Source organism: Pinus tabuliformis, chromosome X (genome assembly GCF_031772625.1).
Source record: "Pinus tabuliformis cultivar Carrire ecotype Pingquan chromosome X, CPIR1, whole genome shotgun sequence".
Classification (NCBI taxonomy): domain Eukaryota; kingdom Viridiplantae; phylum Streptophyta; class Pinopsida; order Pinales; family Pinaceae; genus Pinus; species Pinus tabuliformis.
This window is the reverse complement of record NC_142308.1, coordinates 1326112252-1326138405: the sequence shown is the minus strand read 5'-3', so window position 1 is coordinate 1326138405 and position 26154 is coordinate 1326112252. Positions and strand designations below refer to the sequence as shown.

At 35.8% G+C, this 26154-nt stretch overlaps 1 protein-coding gene and 1 pseudogene across 1 annotated transcript; both read left to right on the top strand.

Moving 5' to 3' along the window:
- Positions 1-5708: 5708 nt before the first annotated feature.
- On the top strand, positions 5709-6185 carry LOC149144979 (chromatin remodeling protein EBS-like). The gene has a single exon (XM_089452323.1). The coding sequence runs from the start codon at positions 5709-5711 to the stop codon at positions 6183-6185; it is 477 nt and encodes a 158-aa protein (XP_089308449.1).
- Positions 6186-17575: 11390 nt separating this feature from the next.
- LOC149144978 (UNC93-like protein 3 pseudogene) lies at positions 17576-18411 on the top strand (annotated as a pseudogene).
- Positions 18412-26154: the final 7743 nt, after the last annotated feature.

Below are 26154 nucleotides of genomic sequence, written 5' to 3'. Positions count from 1 at the left end.
TATTTTTGTGTTGACAGTAAATGCCGTTACATTGAAATTAACCCTGGATTAACAATAAAATAAAATAAAAAACATAATCAAAACGATATTGTTAATAATTATTCAAAGTAGATATTTTTTTTATTAAAATGTGAATCCATAACAATAGTTTATTAAAATGTGATAAGTAGGCAAAAACAAAACTATGAGACGGAATTTTTAAATCAATAAATAAATATTATAGAGAATTGTGAAAGTAGGAAAGTCAAAAACAAAATAAATATTATAAAGAATTGTGAAAGTAACAAAGTAAAAAACAATGAAATAAAGAATAAGGTTAAATGCTCTAAATCTCTCCTATGTAAATTTGTATGCATCTTACATGTTTTGTTTTTTTAATTTTTTCACGGTAAGAATTCTATCTTTTTCCTTAGTTTAAATCTTTTTTATAAAACTTTACACTTTTGTGAAAATAATATATTAAGGTATTTTTAAACTTTGCAAAATACACGCAATATAAATATTTAATAATAAAGCAAGAAGCCACCATGGCCATATGTATTTTTACTAAAAGCAAAAGAAAACGGTGACAATAAATATTGAGGTCGCACACATGGTGAGAATGTCTCAAAAGTACCATTTAATGTTGAAGTTGCATGAAGGATCTCGATAGAAATTAGATAAAAGGTTGATACTTTTGGGTGAGTTGTATCTTATAGAGATTTGTTGTGAGCAAAACACAATAATTTGAAAGTTTTAAATAAATTATGTTTTTTTTGGCAATATCTCTTTTCATTAAGGAAATTTCGAGGTCTAGAATAAGTCTCCTAAGAAAATTATAAAATAATAATGGAAATAATAAAATAATATTAAATTACATTATCAAATTTGAGAAAAAAAAAAAAAAAAAAAAAAAAAAAAAAAAAACACTATTTATTCAACTTGTATTTTCAACTTATCTCCCTATGGGTTTACTCAAATTTCGAGCAGTAATACTCGTTGGATGAATAATTTGATTCCTCATCCAAGGAGTACCCATGTTGTATACTTCCGATGGACCCTTATACACGAAAATTGAGAAATACATGAAAAATGTGATTGCAATCATGTTCTTTCATGTATTTCTCATTTTTCGTGTAGCAAAGTCCAACAAAAATATACAACATGGGTACTCTTTGGATGGGGAATTAAATTTTGCATCCAAAGAGTACTCCCACTCGAAATTTGAGTAGAATCTTAGTGAGATAAGTTGATAAAATAGTTTATTATTTTTTTATTTTTCAATATTTTTACTTTTTTACCCAAAAATAGTGAATCTCCCCATGGTTGACATCATCATCTTGAATCCTATTGGTTCTATAAAATTTATTTTGGTTGTACATTTTTCTTAGAAGACTCATTTTAGACAGTTTCAGAAACCCATTTTCCATAAGCAATTGTCGAGACCTAACAGAGTATCCTCCACAACCGTGCAATAAAATCATGATCAACCTATGAGCGCCTATTACCGTGTTACAACTGCAAGAAGGAAACATCCCATTTGCTAAAAAAACAAGAAGGAAAGAAAGAAACATAAGTTAACTTTGCGTTTACACTCAGAGTGCACTCATGTAATAACTGAAATGAAATTTGATAATTAAGTTACTTAAACATGGTTTGCCATGGAAATTTGCCATGGAAATAATGGGTGTGAGAAAAGTGTAGCACGCGAAGATTAGTAAATAAAATTATGATGGTGATTTGATAGTGAATGTTTTTAACAACCTACGATCTTTCATTCTAATTACACTGAAGGTGTTCCTCTACAGGTTTGAGCTGGGTAGATTTGGCCAATTAGATCGTTCGATTTTCGTCCTCCTTTATTGAATCATATTTTAGCACGTCGCAGATCTCACGACCCTCAGATAATCTCTGGGCTCCCAAGACTCAAGTCTCTCTAGAAATAACTTCAGTAGTCTGGTTTCTGTTGCCTTCGGCCAACTACCAGAGTTGTAAGTTTTCCGTAATGTGTGATTTGCTCATTAGTACTTCGACAACACATGATTATTAATAAGCATGACTCTCAACCCCTGCCGTGTGAATTTTGCGATCTCACATTCCTCGGTCCATTCTTGTAAGGCCTCCGGGCGATTGTGCGACGGGCGCCGGCGAGTTTTCATGCACGAGGGCGCGGGTGCGCGCAGGCGGGCGCGCACGAAACGACAATGCGACGGGGCTGCGGAAGAAATGCGACGATACCGTGGAAGAAATGCGACGAAAGGAACGACACTTAGAAATATGGCTAAGTGTGGAGCGAACTTATATGTGATGGATTAGAGCTTGCAAGAGAGTCTTATGGGCGCATTATGTATGGTTTGGGGGTCGGCCAAGGGGCTGCACACCCCATGTAAACCCACATATGAAACCAAGTAAGAAGCATATATATAAAGTGAGCTTGAGAGCTCATTTCACCATCGAATCTTCATCACATATCTACGCATAAGGTAGAAGGGGTAAAGAAAAGCTGCGCAGGTTTGGGTAGAGCTGCGCATAGCTCATGTGCACTATCTAAAGGTGCAGTTTGAGGATTATCTTGTACCGGTAGAGGTGTGGGCAAGGTGTGCCCGAGGTTCGGTGTATGTGCAAAAATTGTGCAGGACTTGGTAAGGGGAATTAGTGGCTCGGGTGAGCACTATCCTTTATGCAAGAGGTGTACATGTATTGTAAAAGGCAGGGTTGCCTCTCTTTGTAATATTTGGCTAAGTGTGAGACTTGGTTTGGCAAGGCACACTTATATATTGTAAAACTGATATTCTTAATATATTGTCAGGCAGACTCACATTACGGGGAGTTGCCCCTCCCCTTTATACTTGTTGCAATTGTTATTGTTCTTGGTATAATTGCATGATGATAATGAATGAGTATGGGCTTCATTAAGTATAAAGGATAATTGCAAGTTTACTTGGTTGCGAAACACAAGCTAGGTAATGTTAATGTGAAAGTAGGCGTAGTCCACGAATGTTAGTATTGGTGAAAAGAAAGCGTTCGGTGGTGCCGCACCTTGCTACAAGCGGTTGGAAGACTACCGCAAGTGTAGGGGCGTGACAATTCTGGTCGAGTGTTCGAACCTTAAACAAAGAGATTTCCGCTTCAAATTTGTGGCGGTCTGTCATTCACATTTGCTAGGTGGGAATTGTGCATATGGTTTAGGCTTTTCCACATCAATTAGCAATAACATGCCCGTTGTGAGCGCAAGTGAGAATCGCAGGGGCAACCAAGTACACATATGTAGCTCTTTTGATGATAATGGCGGGAGCGGAAGCGAGAGCGAGAGTAGCAACAACAACAGAGGTGATGACAACGTCTCCCAGTTGAACAATGGAGGCAGGACCTACTTCCATAGTCTTCTTTCCATCTTTATTCTTCGCCTTCATGGCCTCATTTATCCCCTTTTTGGCCTTTCAATTTTACTGAGATCACTTGTGGTTGCTCTTTGGTCCATTTTTTATGACCAGCGAGAGGTAGATTTGATTGTCCTCTTATAGGTATTAGAGATATGCATTTGACTATAGGTTTAGAATTTGTGGAGGTTATTCTTTTCTGGACGAATGCCAAAACATTTTGTATCTGCTACGTAGTTTTATTACTTCATTGTTTAGCTATTTAGGAAATAAAGGGATTTTTCATGGCCCTTTCTATTGAATATGATTTGAGTTAATAAAAATTGTTTGATAATTTTAGATGGAGTAGATTAGAATGGCTTGGCAGATTTAGCGTTTTTATGTTGTTTTAGGGTTATTTATGAATCTCTCTGAACGTTATGATGTTATTTGTGGAGAGTACTTTACATTGGGATTAAGTTTAAATATGTTATCTAGTTTAAGGGTAATAGACTAGAAGCATTAGGTCACATGAAATCCTTTCCAACATACGGTCATGTTCAATCTTTTTATTTTAGGGGAATCACTCATCAGTCACCAAAATGCTCTGGTATTGTACTGTATTGTCGAGTTTGCAAGAGAGCTTCTGCATGCCTCATTGAGAATAAAGACGTCGGGCAGAGGTATGTCAAGTTTCTTGAAAATCATTGCTTATTCCAAGTGGAACATCAAGAAAATGAAATTACAGTTCATGACGCTTTGCATGATATGGCAATATACAATTACCTTTTTTCTGTCTGGCTTTTCCATTTTTTGAATGAGTCTTTATTAGATTAAAAGAAGTAACAATTTGTGTTCCTTTTGCAATAACTTGTTAGATTATAGAATTTAATTTTGATTACTTGTATAACAAATGATAAAATGCAAGCTCAGTTACCCATTATAGAAAGAAGGGGTGACTAAAATGAATGGGATTCAAATTAATTTTTGATATTAAAAAGGTGTCATTATCTGATAATGTTTAATTGAAAATGTTGTAACAATTTTATCACTTATTTTTATAGGTAGATAAATGAATTAAAGTAGTTGAAAGTTGGGAAAGTGCTTGTAATAAAGTTCGCATACAAAATTGATAAATGTTCCCAGGATAAAATTTGTGCATTTTTTTCCTTGCCAAACACCACGAGGAAAGTCTAGATTGATACCATTGTCATCATCATTTATGTTAGCATCTTATTATCGAGTTCCTCTCGCTCTACTCTCCCTAGGCAGAGGCTTTTAATTGTGAACTAGAACACTAAAGCTTTCAATGTAATACAACTCGCAATGAGGATGATTGTTGAATTGAGGCTTCTGTGATCCATAATAGTTATAAGTAGAACTTCGGTGTAAATCACATATAGAAAGACCTTTGTCGACGCGTTTCGAACCAACCAGTGTGGTTCATCATCAGGACAAGTTGAAGAAACAGATCCAGCAATTGCATGTTATATAGTCTGAGTAGAGCCTCCAACGACTATCTTGACCAACGGTTAATTTTGACTTAGGGACCAGGGTCAAAAAGTCAATTTGATGGATGATTTTAGTGGTCACTGCGTGGGACACATTGAGCGACTTGGGGAATGAGTCACTAGGATCTAGGACCTCGACGAAGCCTAGATCTTGCGCTCTGCTGGAAATCTGGAACTGGTGGCATTGTGTAGCACACAAAAGACAAATGACAAACTTGGGGCAAGTTCTCTCAACACTTTTTGCTCATGTATAGGTTATGAGTAGTGGGCTAGCCTTTTAGCATTTTAACATTTGCATTGGAGAGTTTGACAGACCTTATGTGTGGGGTTAAATCATTACCATCCACCTAACCTAGCCATATAAATTAAATAAATGATAAACGCTAATAAATTATATATACTATATTTATTTAATTTTATAAAAAGTAAAATTAAACTTAAAAAAAGATCAATACTAGTTTTCATTTATTTAAAAAAGATATAGTTTTTATTTATTTAAAAAAGAAAAAGAAAATGAAAGAACAAGTAGTTTCCAACCTAATCTTAGCTATAGTTTTTAAGTAAATTAATCCATTGCGGACATGGAATAAGTGCAAGGCAATAACACGATTCAAGTCTTTTACAATAAAGAAAAGAAAAAAACTGAAAAGGTTCGTCGACGCATACAGAAAGCCACGACTGCGCAAGTTAAAGTTTAAACCCCATAAGTGCCTTCATCAACCGCAATGCTACAGAAAATACCAGAACGAACGATTCTCACATTTCAATTTCAATTGAAGAAGAAATGGTGCGGGAAAGAACATCTGAAAAACCCAGTGGGGATCACAACAAATCCCAACAATCTCCAAAAGAAGTGAAGATGACGCTGAAAAAATGCAGGCGCTCAGAGCCACCATTGGAGGGCCAATTAGAGGCGAAGAAGAAAAGAAGTGTGGAGCCGAAGTCGTTTGTAATAGCGGGTTCCAAAAATCGTGCGAGGGTGGGAAGTTACATGCGTTTTCGTAACGGCCCGGCGCCTGGAATGGAAACATCGGTGGCCAAAATAATAAAGCTGGAGCGCACCTCCGCTCGAGGGGTGTACACTGTCCACGTCAGATGGTTTTACAGACCAGAAGATACTCGCTGCGGGAGACAGCCTCACCACGGGCGCATGGAGCTCCTGCTTTCTGATCATGTGACCGAGGAGTCATCAGCCTCCGTCGTTGAGCTCTGCCGAGTATTCACAGTTGACACCTATATTTTGCGGAGGCTCACCACCGCAGATAGTCGCAGCTATTACTGGCGGTCCCATTATCAAACCACTACTACAGACTCCTTGGGTACGTGTCAGCAATAAGTCGTGCAATGATGGAATTTGATGGGTTCTCCTTTCATTATTCGTCATTAAAAATCTCAAAATGGACGATGTCAAAACTGTAAAAATTGACAAGCTGTTTTGTTTCAAATTCCACTCCTGCTCTCAACAAAATGAAATTCGTTTTGTTTTCGAATTCCGACATTACCATCGAGGAGAGAAAGTTACTTGAAAGGGCGAGCAAAAGGACTTTGTTCAATGTTGCAAGACGTGAGATCATAATAATGAAGCATGCAACATCCTCAAAAGGTTCTTTGTTTCAACTGTCATAATGTGAGTGCAGATTTCTCCAAAGAGTTTAGGTTGCAGATTTGTGCAGATTCCAACTTGCCTGCACAAATCTTAGCAGCTTGTGTGCTCATACTTTGTGAACCACATGCATTGGTGATTGGTGTATAAATGTGGCATGCAATGCCATCTACAAGGACATGTTCCAACTCCCATGGTCCATATTTCAACTTGTATGCACACAACTCAAAACGCTAAGTGTGCACAACACAACATTCCTGTGTGCACATCACCTTGAGCATTTTTTGGTGAACCTATAAATGGTAACAATTGCCTAACAATGCTATGGAAATCCAATCAAATATTGTATTTGAATCCAATCAAATACATCAACCATTTATGTATTATTTGAGTCGCAGTGTATTTATATAAATACATGTACATATACTTTTTGTTCTTTTGGGAACAATTATATGTTTTTTGCAAAAATGATTTTGAATCAATAATATTGTAAAATCAAATTGTAATAAAAGTATTTAAAATGTTATTTATCTATTTTATAATTAGATTTTAATATATAAATAAAAAAATAAAATAAATATATATATATAGTTGCAAATTGACCAAACTCTTACTATCATTACCTGAATCGTCATTGTTATTGAGTTATTTGGTTAAGTTTAGTTGTGAGGATCTGTGGTATATGATGAATGGACTTCATTTTTTAAAATGAAGATTTTGATTTTAATTTAAAACAAGAAGGAAACTCATAGCCGTTAGGCTTAGTCTTTATTTAAGTTAAATTGTTAAATTTTTCAGTTTGAAATTTTTATGGATTTGAAAAGTGGTATTGCTTATTTTGTTTTTATAAAGTGATTAGAATATTGCTTATTTTGCTCTTATAGAGTGATTAGTAATTTAGCTATGATATTTGTTTGTTCATTAATATTATATTGAAATCATAAATACGTGTATGTATATTGATATGATGTAATGATTTAAAATATTTTTATATTTTAATCATATCTAAATAGATGAGAATGTGTAGACACACACTGATAGAAATAGAGATAAAATGTCTAACATTATATATGCCTTTAGGCTTTGCCTATATCATTGTGTGTTTCTATTATTGGAATATTTAAAAAAATATAATGTGCTAATTAAATTATTATTTTTATCTATAATTTTAATATTGGCTTAAAACAAAATATATTACAACAAAATATGTTCATGGAATTGTACCAGGTAGATCTATCTGAAACGATCACTTGTAAGAGTTCAACTAGTGAGCCTAGCTTCAAAATTGTGCAGAGAATTGAATCAATGACCTTGAACTCTACCAACTAAGTTAACCCTTAAGCTTTTCAAACATGTATATGAAAGAGAGAGATTTTTATTATATATTATAATGAGCTCCACCATATATACAATAATTATAAACCCATAATATAATTAAATATAAATATGTGTTTTCATTCTATTAACATAAATTTTACAATTCAATTTATAATAACTAACTTTTATTGTTAATAAAAAATTAGATATTTAAAAATTTAAAAATAAAATTGTTAGTTTACTTTAAGATTCACTAGTACTAAGAATGTTTATATTGAAATTGCAACTTCAATAGAAACTATTATATCATTTAAACATCTACATAATACACAATGAAAGTATTTACCCTATTAATATTATAAATTTCCACTTCAATCAATACATCTACCATATTTTAATTTTTTATTAAAAAACATATTTTAAATAATATTTTATAATAAAATAATAATTAATTAAATAAAGTGTTTTGGTAGAAATCACATGAGATAATTTTTTGGCCGACGCGTTTTGAACCAACACCCTACCAACTGGATTTTCGTCGCCATGTGTTATGGCTTTGGGATAGAATGGGGTAGGATGCCCTGAAATTCTGAGAAGACAGGAAGTAGAACAGATGTTGGTATAAGGGTTCTTGCGTTGCTTTGGGGACTCTAGATGACACCTCTGCACCACCGATGTCGATATTGCAAAGACATACTCCGCAAGAAAGGGATATGGAACCACCACAGCACATAATGGAGGCACGCTCTGTGTTAAGTGGAGGTACTCCTAACAGCGCAGATCCATCAAGTTGTTGTTACCTCCAGATACACCTTAAATCATGCCATATGTTCGATGATGAGCGCAGTGTCTTCATTTGCCTTTAGGAAATAATAGGGAATAACGTTCAGTCGATACAGGTGTGAAGAGATGGCTTGCAGTCATTCTTCTTTCCATCGACATCCATTCATTTCCTCCAGGAAATAAAACGCTCCAGCAAATGTGGCCTCGACGTGTCAGCAGTTTCATTGACCATTCTATGTTTGTATATTTTAATCTGTATATTGAAAAGAATAGGAAGGTGGAAAGTCAGGGGAGATAGAGGGTCAGCTTTCCTGCGGCATAAGTATTACCTCTGGATATGGGTGAAGGACTTTTTTTTGGCAGAAGAGGGGTCGATTTTATTATGCTAATAAAGAAGACTGTTTCGGTCAAGAAGAAGCCTTTTTTCAGATTCATTTTCCTTTTTCTTTCATGTTTGGAATCAGGGTGTTGTGACTGGCATGAGGATATATATGTTTTGTTTTTGTGCACAGTGATAATAGACAGCTTATGACTAGTCTTGGTTATTTGAATATAATTTTTTATCATGGTTAACTCATGAGCAGTCTCTGATTCGAAGCTATATTAAACATCAGTTGCAAGTTTTATTTGTAGAAACAGGAATGTGTATTCTTGTATGAATAATTAGATTGCAATTAAGCTTAAATATAGCCTTGTTCATCAGTGAACTCGGTAATTGATTCATTTGGACTTGGAATCTATATACGATGTTTAATCTCTTTTATTATGCTCCAACAGGATAGATTAGAATAGTTAGGACTAGCATAAGTAGGTAGAATCAATATAAATAGGACTTGATACATATATGTTAGTTGTTTCTTTCGTTGATTTAATGGAAGTCTTCCTTCGGGGAGCAATCTTTCAACACCTATAACAATTTACGGGATCCTTTGAAACCCGTTGGAACTAGCCATTCTAAACGAAAGCAGATCTAATCGGTGTCTACGATCAGGTTGGTTCCCCTTTGCTGGCATAGCGAAAATTCATTGTGTCAACACAAAGGGAGTCTCTTTTCCATGTAGTTTCAAGACTATGTGGTCTCTCACACCCTCCAGGATGATCCTCCTAGCTCTAGCTACATCTTTCTTCCACTGAGCTAGGTTCTCCGCATCAGTTGATCCTAGTTTTTCAACATTTGACTTGATGTATTCTAGCAAGCCATTGTCATCAAGCACCGCTTCCATGTGATCCTTCCATGCAATGAAATTAGAGTTGTCTTCCAAGGGATACTCTGGTCTCAACCCATTGAAGGTCATCTTGCCAACTTTGAAGAGATCCTGCAACAATGAACTGCAAATTCAAACCTCTTAAGGAACAACTTCGAAAATCCTGCTCTGATACCATGTAGAAATTATGATGTAGATTTGCAATTGCTTATGAAATTTTCTAAATCACGACACAAACTTACTCTATTGCTCCGCGGAAATCAATTCATAATCTAGAACACAAACCATAAACATGCAAGAATAATTAACACACATGCACACAAATTTGTCTAGGGGAAAGAAATTGCTCAAAACCCCTTTAACCTTGTGTTCGTTAATCAAGTGAGTAAGAGAAGTTATTACAATTGTCAGCTGAATGCCAGAGCTCAACCTCCAAAAGAAATTCTATTCTCTCTTACTGAATATCTGGTTTGCCTAGTACTTGACAAATTCATCCCACCATGCCCTTATTTCCTTGTGTTGTTCCTTGAGGAATTAGCCCCTATTATTTAGGACTTTCTTCTAATTGATTGCACAATTCCCAAAGATGGTCCACCTAACCTCATGCAACACTTGTGCACTCAAACTAGTTTACATTTGCTGTTACACTACCTTGGAAACTCCACCACAACTGGACAACTTGTATTCTTTGCATGCATGAGCTAATTATTAGCTGATTGATTAGTTAACTAGATGCTCTATGAGTTAGACTGATGTCCCACTACTTAACTAACCACCCACTAGTTTTATTAATAGTTAGAACTAATTTAATCGATTACCACTGAAATTAACTCAACCTAGGCTCCTAAAATTTAGGAATCACTACATACAACTAAACTTCACGCCCCTAACTTGAATTAACTTATTTAACTAAGTGACAAGTGCCATGTGAACTCCGTTAACTACTCCAAGTTGTCTGTTGATGTGGAATTTCAAATTTCCTAAATTTAACTAAGGAAAAATCAAATTAAGAATTTCTTGTTGCGTTTTTCAACACTTCTAGGTGAACAAGGGCTTGAACTAAAGGGATATAGAGTCTATATAATGTGCCCTCATGAACCCCAATCACCCTTGCTTCATTAATACTAGAGCCTTTACCCTAAACCAAAGCCTTTCCATCAACCAAAACAACTCTAACACCCTTATCCTCTAAACAAGAAATAGAAAGTATATTTTTGATGAGCGTCAGTATTGCAACAAGGATGTTGCAACTCCTGGGCTACCAACTTTACTTATAAACCCAGGATTCGTACAAACTTGGAGGTGACAGTGCTATATGCACAAGTAAAAGTGAAGGTCTTGCCTATTGTCATTGTTCATCTAGCGAGAGACCCCAGGGGTTCCAAGTTAGGCTTCTATAGAGTCAGAAGAAGCTTGATTCTTTGATGGAAGAAGAGAAAATCTACTCTAACAGAGCTACTCTACTGCAGTAATGAAGAAAACAACATGTAATGCTAAATTGCACCATATCCTAATTAACCATTTAAACAGCTATGCTAAGCAGAATTTTTGAATCAACACTAACCTAATGCTGCCATCTAAGCTACAGAAGTAAAGAGCATCAAACCATACTAATGTGTAGCAAGAAAACTAAACTAAATTTGTTTTTCCTTTTTTTGGTTTTTTAGGCAAAATCAAGTATGCAAATTAATTGTTCTTGTGGATGTGACAGGTGGATGGAAGGTGATTGAAGATGGAAAAAAGGCTTATGGAGTGGTTGGATGGTGTGGAAGGGTCCTAGGAGGCTTTTTGTGACTTCCTAGAGGTTCCCCATCAATTCGGCCTCAAAACAGGTTGTTTCAGGAAAACCTACAAGATGTACTAGAAACCTAACAACTGAGAGCTAATTGTGAGGTGTTGGAGGTGTTGGGAAGCTTGGAAAAGGTGTGTGATGAGTGGGATGGGGTGTTAGAAGGTCTAGGAACACTCAGGAGTCAATATCCAAGATAAGAGATGGCTAGATTCGCTCAATGTATCTAGGGGAATTTCAATGAAAAATGACAAAAAAACTAGTGAGGGTGATGGTGGAACAAGAGATGGCTAGGGTGGATGAAGTGGAAGGTGGCTGCTGGTGATGAAGTCTGGGTCTCCTCCTGAAGTACTTGCTTTTCTTAAAACATGTGTGTTTTCCAAGAACTATGCAACAAGATACATTTTCATAAACTAGAAAAGCATGAATCAATTGCCTATATTATGCATGAAGAAAGTGTTGAAGGGAATGAAAGCATGAGTGAGATCTTATTGCAGAAATGGAGATGGAAAAAGATGATAATGAAATGAACCAAATACTAAATCAAAGACAACAAACTCCAAAGCTCATGCAAGAACTAGAAATATGTGTTTTTGGGGCTATTGAAGGGTCTCTTCCTCAAGTCATGGTCCCAGAGGGAGGAAGTGAGGCTGAGACACCTGCTGACAACCTTATGGTGATCCTTTTTCTCCTTGCTAACCTGCTAATTGAAAGAAGGCACAAATGGAAGCAAACTAACATACAACCAATCTAATCTACACTGTTGTAATGGAAATGCAGCTACTAAGCAAATGAACAATTAAACTATGAATCTATGCTAGCATACATGTACAATAAAGAGGAGCCTTGGCTACTAGGGTTGGGCCCTAACCCAAGAGCTTCAACCCTCTGAGTTAACTCAGTGCTGGCTCAAAGAAAAACTCATTCTTATTATCAAAACAATGGATTACATAAAAAATTGTCACAAGTCTTGCAGCTCGAAAATAGAGTAGAGTTTTACAATCAAAAATCTGAATCCTACTAAGGTCCTAGGCCTCTCTACTTATACATCTGAAGTCTCCAATGACTTCCTTAAAATTAGGGAGGCTCGGCTCCCAAACTCGAGATAAATTGGTGCTTTGTCTTTCACTTGCTCGGCTGCCTTCTAGTCCTCATGATTTGGTTGTTTGCACTCCGAGCTGATGGAGGAATATTCGAATGGAGGGGTAGTAAATGAGGAGGATTTCCCTCCTATAATTTCTCTCCCTTGTCCCATTCTAGTTTTGACCAAGGTCTTTGCCAAAATTCCTTGCTTTTATCCCTTAATCCTGCATTAAATACACATTGGGCCACAAAGCAAAATATCCAACTCTAACTCATCTCATAAACAAAATATAATCAAAAGTATGCAATAAGTTATGAGAATAGTTGGTTTGACTAAGCTAGGAGGTGAATTAAGGCCCATATAATTACCCAATGATGAGGCTCATCATTTTTCTTCAAACCTAGAAAAAATAAGATGTTGAGGTGAATTCTTCCACCTGACTTGAGCTCCAATGATGTAGACCCAATGCTCTTCACTAGATAGCTTTTGTTGTCTCCAAGTTCGATTAAGTGAGATGGATTTCCCTTTGATAAGATCTAAAGTTGACTGCATTCTCTCGTCATGTGTCCAGAGGCACCATTGTCGATAACACATACATTTTCATCTTTGAAGGTGCTAGATAAAGCAGAGAACTTACTTCCTTCTACTGCTTCTTTCACTAGCTTGGATATGACCTTCAATATGTAGTTCTTGATGGAGGTAGCAATATTTCCAAGAAACTTGACCCCCCTCTTTATAACCCTTTTCACAGTGCAAACCGAACCATGATCTTTAGTCTCCTTCTTGAACCTTAGTTTTGGTTCCACATTGGAAAATATGGAAACTTGCATATTATTACTTATTTTCCTTAGCTTTATAATTACTTGTGATGTTAGGTGTTCCTTTATTACTTATTTAATTTTGTTCATCGAGCAATTACCAAAACAAGAAGATAACAAAGAAACAAAGTATAGAAGATATAGGCTCCAACCTAAGGAAAAACCCCTCCAAGGGGAAAACCCATAAAATGCTTCTCTTCTTCTTTAGAATATGCTTACAAAAGAAATTTCCAAGACCCAAATACCCAACCCAACAAACCATCCAAGGCGCAATCCAACCCCTAGCAAGATATGCTTCAGAAAAACTTCCAAAACCTCAATGTTGCAACACTGCTACTACAATTTTGGCCCCTGCAACAGAATATCGGCCCTGCAACTTTGGCCCCCTACAATTGCTTCAGAATTTCATCCTCTTCTCAAAGCTGATAGCTTCACAAACCATAACGAGATAGAGAGAAATATAACCCTTGACGAATTTCGACTTATTTTCCTCTTCTTCATCCTCCAACTACTCTTCTTTGACCTTCATTATTACAGATCAAAGTTGCTTGTTGTGTGTGTCAAAATGAGGTCAATATCTCCTCCTTTTATAACCTTTCTTGAGGGTCAAATAACCCTCCCTTAGGCCAACTTGTCCTTTCTCTTGGGCCGACTTGGTCTTGGGCTTATCCATGGATTTTACGTGATAAAATAAATATTTTTCTCCATTACAATGAGTCCAAATGGGACTATGACACATGAACAAAATTATTCTTTATCCTAGAAAGACCTAGAAAGTACTAGAAGACCTAAAAGCATGAAGAACATGCTTTTGAATCAAACTTGAGTATGAAACCCATACTCCAAAATAACATATACTTTCTCTCTCTTTCATTTTTCTTTCTTTACAAAGAATATTTAATGTCGTGATTACAATTACATCATAATGAAGACTGAACCTAATTACAATTTTCGACAACAACTTCCATGATGATCTTATTCTTTCTTTCAGCCACACCATTATGCTTGGGATTATAAGGTACAATGGTCTCCTTCTTGATTCCAACCTTCTTGCAAAAGTCAATGAACTCATTAGAAGTGTATTCTCCACCATTATTAGACCTGAAGACCTTGATTCTTTTCCCTGTTTGATTCTCTATCAGTGCCTTGAAATCCTGGAACATATCAAATGCTTCGTCCTTGTACTTCAAATAAAATATCCATGTCTTTAGAGAGAAGTTATCCACAAAGATTATGTAATATAGATAGCCACCCAAAGATTTTATTGGCATGGGTCCACATAAATCAGAATGTATGAGTTGTAGAATATCACTGGTCCTACTTTTGCTAAAAGGGAATGGTCCCCTCGACTTCTTTCCATTGGCACATCCCAAACACACCCCATCAAGCTTAGTTTTAACTTCCGGCATTCCAGAAACCATCCTTACTTTAGGCGGGGAATCATAGTGGCATCATAGTGTAGACGTGCAAACCTTCAGCGCTATAGCTCACTTTGATGATTGCTATAATGCGCTAGTGCTTGCAATGTTCTTCCATTAACTTTATAGAGTCCTTAAATTATAGATACCAAGGTGAATGCATCCCTCGTGTGAGATTCCATAGGCCAAGTGAGCACCTTTCTTCTTACGAAGGCAAATATATATACAAGGTTCTTCTTGAATCTTGGAACATACATAACATCATGAAGAAGTACAGTTTCCCCATAATCCAAATTAAATGTAACGAAACCAAAACCCTTCACATGATAAGTAGAGTTGTCCCCAAGAATTTCCTTTAGATTAGTCGCTCTCTCAACCAAATTTGAGAGGACTTCACAATACCTAGAGAAATTTCTAGAGGCCCCACTATCTAATAACCAACTATCAATCCAGAGGAGAAGAACTAGAAAGAGTAGAAATAATAATATATTCAAATTTAGTAGTAGCTGCATTATTTCCATACATTGAATTCCTCGATCTCTTTTGAGGAGGATGACCTTCTTCACGATCATCAAGAGCATCTCTTCTTATTTTATCATCTCCTCTTCTTCTATCATTAAACCTATTGTTGTTGAAGCCACGATTGTTGTTGTGATTGGACCTTGGAGCATCTCTCTTTTCTAGATAGCCTCAGACACAATGACCATGCCTGTGGCAATTGAAGCATTCAATTTTCGTTCCTCTTCTTTTAGAATCCTTTGATTCAGGGGTAGGCTTGTTTTAACTATATGGTCTTCCTCTTCCTTTCCTCTGCTTGACTTGTGCAACAGATGTAGAGGGCTCTCCTTCTTCATGCTTTTAAATATTTCCTCTGGATATCATCTTAGTTTCTTCTTGAGTGCATTTGCTAATGAGCTCATCAAATGTAGGGAACATGTCATTATTTCTCCTAGTAGTAATGAATGTCTCCCAAATAGGAAGAAGGTCTTGAAGAGCAACGCGTACCCACTCTCTATCAGACATAGGTTCTCCAACAATCTACAATTGATCCCTTAGTTGGGACATCCTCATGAAATATGACTAGATGGTCTCACCCTTATTCATTTTAATGTCCTTGAGTTGATTCTTCAAGGAAAAAATGTGATTCAAATTGTTGACCTCATACATCGTAACCAACTTATCATAGACATCGTTGGACTTCTTCAACTTTGCAATGTAAGTAAGCAAATGATCTTTCAAAGAATCAATAATTATTCTCACTACTTTGATCCCGCATTTCTTATACTTGGTCTCAACAACAACAAAAGCATTTTTCGGAGTCTCAAGTACTTTTCCTTCCACATATTACAAGACATCATTTTCATCTAAGGTCACTTCCAACCCGATCTTCCAAGTAACAAAATCAGATGAGTCATTCAACTTCTATAAATTCTTGAACTATGAGGTAGAAATCTTCACCAAGTCAGTTAAGCTCCTTTAACTCCTTCCAAAGATGATTGCTTGTTTCTTGTCTCCTTGGGCTTATCTTCACCTTAACTCTGATCCCATGTTAATTTTCCAGTGTCCTATGCTTAGCACAATTACTTATTCCAATAAATTCAATCTTCCAATTACAGTAAGAAATTGTAGATAGAACAATAATTCAAATGCAATAGAAGACAACTAAGAACAAGAACAAGAGAGACATAAGATTTGGTCAAAGATCAGGGGAAAAACCCTTTCAAAATTCTTCTTCTATTAGATTGTCATCAGATGTTCAACAGAGAGATGCAATGTTCCAACTAATCAACAATGAGTCAAAGGTCAACAACTTTTACTATCCAATTCAACTGACCAATATCCAAAATGTCAAATCTGATCCAAAGTCAAAGCTTGAGATTTTTTGTCAAAGTCAACAATAGTCAAAGATGCCCTAACCAATCAACATTCAACAATCAAAATGCCTCCAAATCATCTCGGTCAATGGTCAAGGAACTCACCCTTTCAAACTCAGTCAAACCTAGTTAAAAAATCAACAAATCCTTGGTCAAAGGAGAGAGAAATCCCATAGTCAAACTTCAAATTTTTGTGGTCAACTTCAATTAAAGTCTATATCCAACCCAAGTCAAACTGCCCATAAAAGTTCAATCCTTTGTCCAAAGAATTAGGCCTTCCAAAATCGAAATTTTCCAAGTCAAAGCTGGTCAATGACTGGTCAAATTGTCCCAATCAGAAAGTCAATGCAGAAATCAAACTTGTCCTCCTTCCCTTCACACGTGTGAGTTCGGACCTCCTTATTTCAGACCTGTACAAACCAATCAAATGAAGAGAGAGAATATGAGATGATGACGATGATGCTCCAAAGCAATGTGACATGATGTGTATTTATATGAGCATTAGGGGTCGAATTCGCTGGCCCAAGCCGACTTGTACTTTTGTGTATGTATGGGTTTCACTTTAAAAATTACACTTTTCCTTAACCAAATTAAATTCTTTTAGGAGCTACGAGGGTTCTTTTTTAATGAGGAAGGTTGTCCAATGCAGGAAATTTCTCCTTGAGTTGCCAAATTAACACTCTGCACATTGTGGTTGCAGGCACCAAGCTTATATCCCACTTGGTTGTCAATTCCCACTCTCATAGTGTGTTTTCTCCTAGCCTTCAAGGTGATGTCAAAACTCCTTTTTGTTTGCTCCATTGGATATCCAAGATATTCGACTTTATAAATTAACATGTTGGAGATTTTTCAAGAGGTTTACCCTTTTCACAAGATTCTAACATCATTGTATCTTGGATTTACAACTTTTGTTATGTGGGTAGGGGAGGGAACCTACCTGAATTTTGCTATGAGGAGCCATGCAGCTAAATGTAACTTGCCTGAAGGAAGAGTTCTTGGAAACTTCAATGGAGATTTTTGGGAAATGTTTGCTAGTACCCAGGTTATTGGTAATTTGCTTTCACTTGCTTTGTTGAAAACTGGAATGGAAGGCAAAGGCTATGGCACAACATTGTTATTTATTGTATTTCTTGGAAGCATGACTTTGGGCACAATTTTTGGATTCTTTTTAGATAAACAGAGTGGTACAAAAGCAGAGCTTACTGTTCAAGCTAGTAGTGGCTCACATTCTTCTGTTGGAGATTTACTAAAGACAACATTTGTTCCTCTATTTATAAAAGGATGCTATTGTTGATCCCTTTGCTTGTCTACTCGGGCCTTGAACAAGGATTTGTATGGGCAGAGTTTACAAAATATGTTGTCAACCCTGCAATTTGTATATCATGTGTTGGAGGTACTATGGTTGTTTTTGAAGTTGTTGATGCAATTTTCTCATTATTGACTAGGCGCTTGATGACTAGTTTTCTCTCCATCACCCTCATTATGTCTGGTGGTATTATATTTCATACATTTATGCTTTTTCAATTGTGGTTGAATCAAAGATTTGGGAGTGGAGCAATAGACTTAATCAATCTACTAGGCATGGCAACGTTTTTGGGTTTAGGGGATCGATTTTTTAACACAAAAATAAATGTTTTGCTTGGGTTACTTTTTCCTCGTGATACAGTTTAATGCTTGTAACAGGGGGTATGGATGACACCATCAAGAATTTGACCTTACTTCCTACTGTGAAATGGGTTCTCTGCTCCAACACATGGTCGTATTAACAAGCCTATGCTTCTATGGAGATGAGTCATCTGTGAAGTCTGGAGCCACTTGTCCTAGAACCCTGCTAAGCAGTTCCCTGAATTGAAATATCTACATATGGGATTCAAGCTTGTGGGTGCACTTGAGAACTCCGAAAGCACACAAGAAGGGTGCCAATGATCTATCCATACACCCTTATGGAAGGTTGGCTCTATCAATTGAAAGGTATCAAAATCTTAGCCTATTTGAACTTATTAAAGGGAGGTGTACTTTTAAATAAAATTTACAGCAAGAGGCCACTTCTATAAAATTTAATTCCAAGGAAGGGGACATTTATGCTATGGTTATTGAAGAGGTTGTAAGGGGGTTGGGGGTGGAGGTATCAGGATTCTGGACTCCCTGTGTTGGGCTCATTGTATTTAGTAGCTGGTGGGTGGAGGTGGTTGGACCTTCGGAGTTTCTGCTTCAGTCGATAGTTTTGGTCTCATCCTTTGAGCAACCTCCTCAAGCTCTAGAATTTGGCTCGGGGGTGATTTGATCTGCAACAACTTATAGATATAATCACAAACACATATATGCAACAGAAAAAACACTTCATTTCATTAATAGAAAAACACTGAATTATGCTTACAAACATAATGGAAATATGATAGCTGGGGCGATGGTAGCTTATCTCTGAGAAGAGATGTGGCGGCGACATGCCTCTAGATTGTGTTACAATGAGGCTCAATGCCCTAATTATTATTAGAAAACATGAGAAAACCCTAAACAACCAAAACCCTAACCCCAGGAGATGTAACACCAAGAGTTTGTGGGCCCCGCTGGGGTTAGTTGGGCAACCAACTTCCTGGGGTCGTCACTTAGTCACATTATCTCTGTTTGGCACGTACGATACCTTGTTGAAAAGGTCTCTTGAAGTAATACAGGTTTCACTGTAGGCCCTTTCCAATAGCTATGGATCTACTGTGGACCCCAAAAAAACGCCATTTAGGGGGTCAAAACTGCTCCGGAAGTTTAGGACTCGAAAAACTGCTAAAAATAGTAAATGTTGAAATGAACAAGGAAACAGATGAAACTGACTGGGGGGTCTAGGTGGAATAGGCGAGTGGCCACCAATATCCACCTGGATCATGATTGGCTGCAAGAGAGACCACATTTCAACCCAATCTAAGGTTGGGTGGAGAGTCACAATCCCATACTCAGTTGCCCAATCCCAATTAAGATAAGTATCTCTCACTTTTGATTAGTATAATGAATTTCATGTTTATTTTATTAAGTGCAAATGATGCCATTGATGTGTGAGGTATGACCTGTGATGTGGTTGTTCATCTAGCAGTAACATGGTTACTGATATTATTCTTTTGTAATGCCTATATAATGATGTGTGTAATGGAATTCTTGTTGAAAAACTAGTTACAAACTGATACTCAACCTTGTATGTGGACCACCATGAAGACTTGTTGAATTCTAACCTGAAATACTAGACTAGGAAGTGTTCAACAACGAATTAACCACCACACAATTGAAATAATACAATTTACAAATAGAAGAACTTAAACCGTTAACCTTATGTGTATATGGATTCTTGAGTCGAGTGAATCTCAGTATTAAAGGTGACTATGGATATTGAACAAGACTATGTGCTTGCATTAATAGATTTATATGTGTCAGAAGGGAATGTTGTAGTTCTTAAATTAGATATAGGTATGCTCTTGTCTAAGCTCTTTCCAACTGTGTTTTCACTGCTAAAAGAAGTCATAGTCTAACGATTATGCTTTTTTGTCTGGAAAGTTATGGAAATTCTAGCCATATTTTGAAAAAAATATGGCAGGGACTTTTATAAATCCAAGTAAAAGTTGTCAAAATTCATAATTTCAGGTGCCCTATAGGTTTTTGATGGTGCTGAATCCGTTTCCACCATCAAAAACATGATTCAAACACTGCATCTACAATATTTTTTGATTTTTTTCCCAGATTTCGGCCACTTTTGGCCACTTGGGAAATTCCTTCGCCTCCGTAGACGACTCCCTAAAAGAATGGTCTTAACTCCTATTTCCTATAGATTATGAGCATGGAGTCAAGCCTAGTGACTAGATAGAAAACCAAGTGTCACAGTGGTATATATATGCTTACACACACACACGTGAAATCATATATGTTAGGTTCACAATATTGTAGGAACAATGATCAAAACTATGAATTAGCACTAAATATACATGCCACAAGGATGCCTCATAGTCATTGAAAAGGCTATTTATATTACTATATTGAATATTGGGTTGCAAGAGCATCAATGTGTATATACCTGGTTGTTTTCTTATTTGTACTAGAATACTCATGTGAAACCAAAACAATGCAAATGGATACCATATGAAAGACAATAATCCATCCTATGTGCAAATCTAGAAATCAATATATGACTGGGCAGGATGTTGTATGTACTATAGTATGTACAGGTTATGAGGTAGTTTAATACAATGGGTGGCCCGTCACATCAAAGCTATGCATTGGATGCATGCAACATTTCTTCTTTTTGAACCAAGTCCACTAACATGTTACTAAAGTGTCATATCATATTTGTTTTAAGGATAACTACAATCTTTGCAGACATAAAATTGTGGCATATTACTCCATCAAAAGCAAATATTTTCAAAGGTAATAACCTAAACCTTATGGAAATTGTGGGAAGAAAAGACTACAATCATGCATAAGAATCTTCGTTCCTTGCTCCCATAATCAACTTGCAACATGTAGAAGGTTAAACACACAAAACAAAAGGTGCAATTAGGAGTAAATATTTTCAGTGACCAAGTGCCATGATGACAATTGATAAAAGTGAGAACACATCAACTTACAAAAGTACTATAATTACAAAGGAACTTTAAGATATTGAAAGTACCAAAGGTGCACAAGCATATTATAAAAGTATCTTAGAAGTAAATGCACATTCGATAGTGTTGAAAACTTGAAATACAAGAATACTAAATCTCCAAATGAAAAAAGGGCCTAAGTTCTGAAATACCAATGTGCCTCACTATTGAAGTACTTAAGTGCCCACTAGTCAGAATGTGAAGGTAACAATGAGTGAAAGTGAAAAAAAAACAAAGTGCCAAAGTGGTAAGTTACACACACCAAAAACTTTACCAATACCAGAGCTGGCTTTGGGGTGCAAGTCTTTGAGTTAACATTCTCTTGCACTTTGGTACTAACATCACTTATAGGTGTGCTTTGTACTATGTAGGTCATGATGCCTTCTTAAATGCAAGCCTAGTAAGTGACAGTGGTATATTCCTTGTTGAGGATTTTGTTCCAATGTTTCCACATTAATATGACTACTATCTAGAGTTACCAAAATCAATTCTTGGCATACTCACACCAAAATCTCATTGGAGCCAAAAATCACCAATCCAAATCAGATTCCCTAGAATTTGTGGTTTGCTTCAATGTTTCCATTTCCAATTTAGGGATCCTTTCTTTTTGGTTACAAGAGAGTGGATAAAATTTAATGGAAGTCATTGTTTTATATTCTTGTTAGCATTTAACAGTTGCATTTAGAAAATACCTTAGGTGCCTTATTTACTGTTTACTAAACCACTCTCACTCTTCAATACTATATATGTTTGTTGTGTAAGACTCTTTCATTAATGTTCACAGAACTTGGCATATTGGAAATTGTTTGTTTGTTTATTTTTTTTTTGTTTTTTTGTTTTTTGTTTTTTCCAGTCCTCTATTTCATTTTCCATTCAGAATCTTCTACCTTTAGACATGCCATGTTTACAATTCAATGGTTAGGGAGATTATGCTTGGCAATAACGATTGACTCCTAACTTGTTTATATACATCTAATACAATTGAGAAACTAGATGATACAAAATGTTGGCTTATCTGATGAATTTATGCAATCCCTATAGGAAACATTTCCTAGTTGTGCTAGCCTTAACCAAACAAGTAAAAGAGAGAATATGAAAATGACAACTATAGTGGTAAATAACATAACATATAGAGTAAGCTAATCTCTAGTAGCTTCTTCTTTTGCAAAAAATAGTCTAGTCATCCTTTAGAGCATAAATATTCAAAGGAACAATAAGATTTCTAACTTCATTGAAAAAATCACATATCACAAACCTTTAGTTGCACACTTGTTTCTAATTCCCCCAACTCTAAAATCAGAAATATGCATCCATCCATTGTAGGTTAGTTGATTGCAACTTTTTAATAATTACAAAAAAACAAACTCATTTAAGTTGGTTAGCCCTCAATAAAAGCTAATCATGGACTCTTTATTCATGTAACTGTCAGCCATTTTTGGCACCTTTTCAATGTAGGTCAACTATTTGAAGTATAGTCATCTTTGGGTTGGGTTAGCATAGTAACCACCTCTAGCTAGACAAGGGAGTGTGTTACAGACTCTTTACAAATCATACATTACAATGGCTCATTTGTCTGAATTCATTTCGTCCCAAAGTGGACTTTATTATGACTCTATTTAACAAAATAAGCCTATAAAAATCATCCATGTATTATAAATATCAAAGAATCTTAGGCTCCAACAAATAAAATGGAGCTTTAACATCTGTGATTCATGATCAAATGTAATCTCACCCTACACTTATTGTAAGTCCTAAGAGATTCATAATATTTTTTGAACGTGGCTCACAGACTCTGGAGATTGATGACCACTATGTCCACAGAAACACTATTCCAGGCAGATCCACTAGAAGGGATCACTTCCCGCTGGCTCAACCATGGAACCTAACCCCGAGAGCGTCGAGGAGAATTGAACTCGTGACCTCTCAATAGCAAGGTGCTTTAACAACCCAAGAGATTCATATTAGAACAAACTTGATGAAAATTTAAGGTGTTTTAAGTGAAGACATTTGGACATTTAACAACAAGGAACATAACATGTATGATTAGACCTGCTAGTCCGATTGACCATAGTTTGAATTGTAACTAAATTTATTGATGAGTTTATGCTTCAATCCTTTAATTTCAGAGTAATCAAATAGTATTCTTCAATTAAAAGATTAAGAATGAAATTCCAAATGTACCTTTGAGATTATGGAAATCACTTGCTTGACATCTTGAAATTGAACTTTTAATAATGTATCTAAGGACACAAACCATTTTCACTATGCCTTAAGCGCCCACCAAGCAACCTAATAATCTTATCTTATTTCCTTTTTAAAGCAGTAGCAAATGTGACTATACTCATACACCTACAATATAGAGAAAATATCATATATAAAATCATTAAATAAATTAAGTTGCTTGAAACCATAAAGTTCAAATAAAGTTCTAATTTATTTATGTTTTGAAATTTGAAAATGGATTTGAATATTTCTTATCATCAAAAGAATATTTAGCACTATGAAGACTAAGGTGAGTCGCTTAGTATAAAATTGGTTAGCATTAGTGATAAATCATAATTCTTACAATAAAATGATAAAAACCCACTTTTCTCTTTCTATGTCTAAAATGATAAAAACCCACTTTTCTTTTTCTATGTCTAGTTGGTCTTTAGATGACAAAATCCTTGGTATATAAGACAGTGATAGGACTATAAAGATCTCATGTCACTTGATAATTATGTGTTATTATAATAAACATTACTTAATCACATAATTATAATGGACGTAGTTTAACTTATATATGAAATGACTTTTTTTGAGGTCATTTTTAGTTAATTTTAATTTTAAGCAAACATAATTATAATGGACGTAGTTTAACTTGTATATGAAATGACTTTTTTTGAGATCATTTTTAGTTAATTTTAATTTTAAGCAAAATCCAACAAAAAATTTTAAAAACTTGATTTTAGGTTGTTTAATTTATAGAAATTAAGTGTCTCATGGTTTTTTCAAAAATCCATTTATGCATTCAAAAATGTATTTTAAATAACAAAAAATCAAAACTTGAAATTGTATTGCAAGATTTCGTGAAAAAACTATTCATTGCACCAAGTTGAAAATGGATAGACAGTGAAGACCTCCTTGAAGTGAAGTCACTAGTTCTTGATGTGAAGTCATTGATTCTTGTGATGTGAAATCACTAGTTCAATTCTTAGCTAGCTCCTACTAAGGTGATATATTGAACATGATGAAAATGCAGTATTGCCAAACTTACAAAAAAAAATATGCAAATTGAAAACCTTTATTGAACATGATGAAAATTCACTATTGCCAACTTAAAAAAAAATAAAAATAATAATAATAATAATATGCAAATTGAAAACATTATTCAATTTCATAATTTTAATGTAAGTGGAAAATAATTCAAAATCCTTCTCAATTTTCCGATGCATGGTGTAATTTAATTTTATGAATGGTGGGTCGTGTCATGCCTAAAATTTGATGATAGGTCAGATTGGTTTTAAGCTACGTGGTCGAGTTAGTGTTGTTATTATTGTAAAGTATGGATTAAAAGAACCATAACGGCTAGATTTTTAAAAAACCATAAATTAAAAAAACAGATATGATTACCCGCGCTCTTCATTCATACTCTGGTGAATTTTGGAAGAGGGTTCGCCTGAACCTGATGCGATGTGATGCAGCCAGAGCAGAGCGGAGGCTTTCGTTGTTTGTCTAAGGGCTAGCAGAGTATGATTTTGCCTGTGGGCTAGCAGAGGCAGAGTATGATTTTGTCTGTTGTCTAGCAGAGGCAGAGTAATTTCAGTTTTTGTTGGGTTTTATTTATTTTTAAATATTTTTTTAGCGGTTGCCACCGTTCTCTGGTTATAACTTCTTATTGCTGCCATAGATTTTGGATTTTTTTGGTTTTGCCTCTTTTAAAATATTTTTGTTGTTCTTTTGCATTTTATTTTAAGCATGGCCATGCTATTTTGCATTTTATTTTAAGCATGGCCATGCTATTTGTGGGTTTGATATATTGTTTTTCTTTTCTGTTTGTTTACCATTTTTTCCATGGTTTTATTCCTTTGAATTTAATGGATGTGAAAACGAAGGCTGCCCAAAATAGCCCAGCCGGCACAGGTGAAGGTAAGTATGCATAGGTTCATTTATTTCCTTTTTGTGAATTTGTGAATTGTGGTCGCTGACATCAAATCTTCTCTGATGTGTTAGGATCTGGCCGACCTAATGAAATCCGGCCAGAGTAGAGGAGAGGAGCGAGATGGAGAAATAGCAACTGCGATGGCAAGGAAAACGAATTATCTCTGGATGCACCTCTTACCTAACGCCAGTGGGAAACTACTAATGAAGCTTACAGGTGTTAAGGTATGAAATGGTATACAAGCTCTGCATGAAAATCACTGTATATAATTATTGTTATTTAAACTTGTGAACGGGGATTCTTAGAATTTGTGGAACAGGGACTTAAACAGCCTCAGACGACAAGACAGGTGTTAAGATATGAAACGGTATACAGGCCTTGCATGAAAATCACTGTATATTATTATTGTTTAAATTTATAGATGGGGATTCTCAGAATTGGTGGAACAGGGGCTTAAACAGAGTCAGACGTGCTGGAGAATGGCCGGGATCCATTGTGGATGATGCTGGAAGCTGCTTTAACGGACCCAAACTGAAACACCTAGTTCGCAAATTCAAAGGAGACGCCAAAACCATTTACAATTCGAGACCCTCATGATTCCAGTATGATCCTCCAAGTTACGAACTCAATTTCGACGACGGGAATCGGAGAGATGGT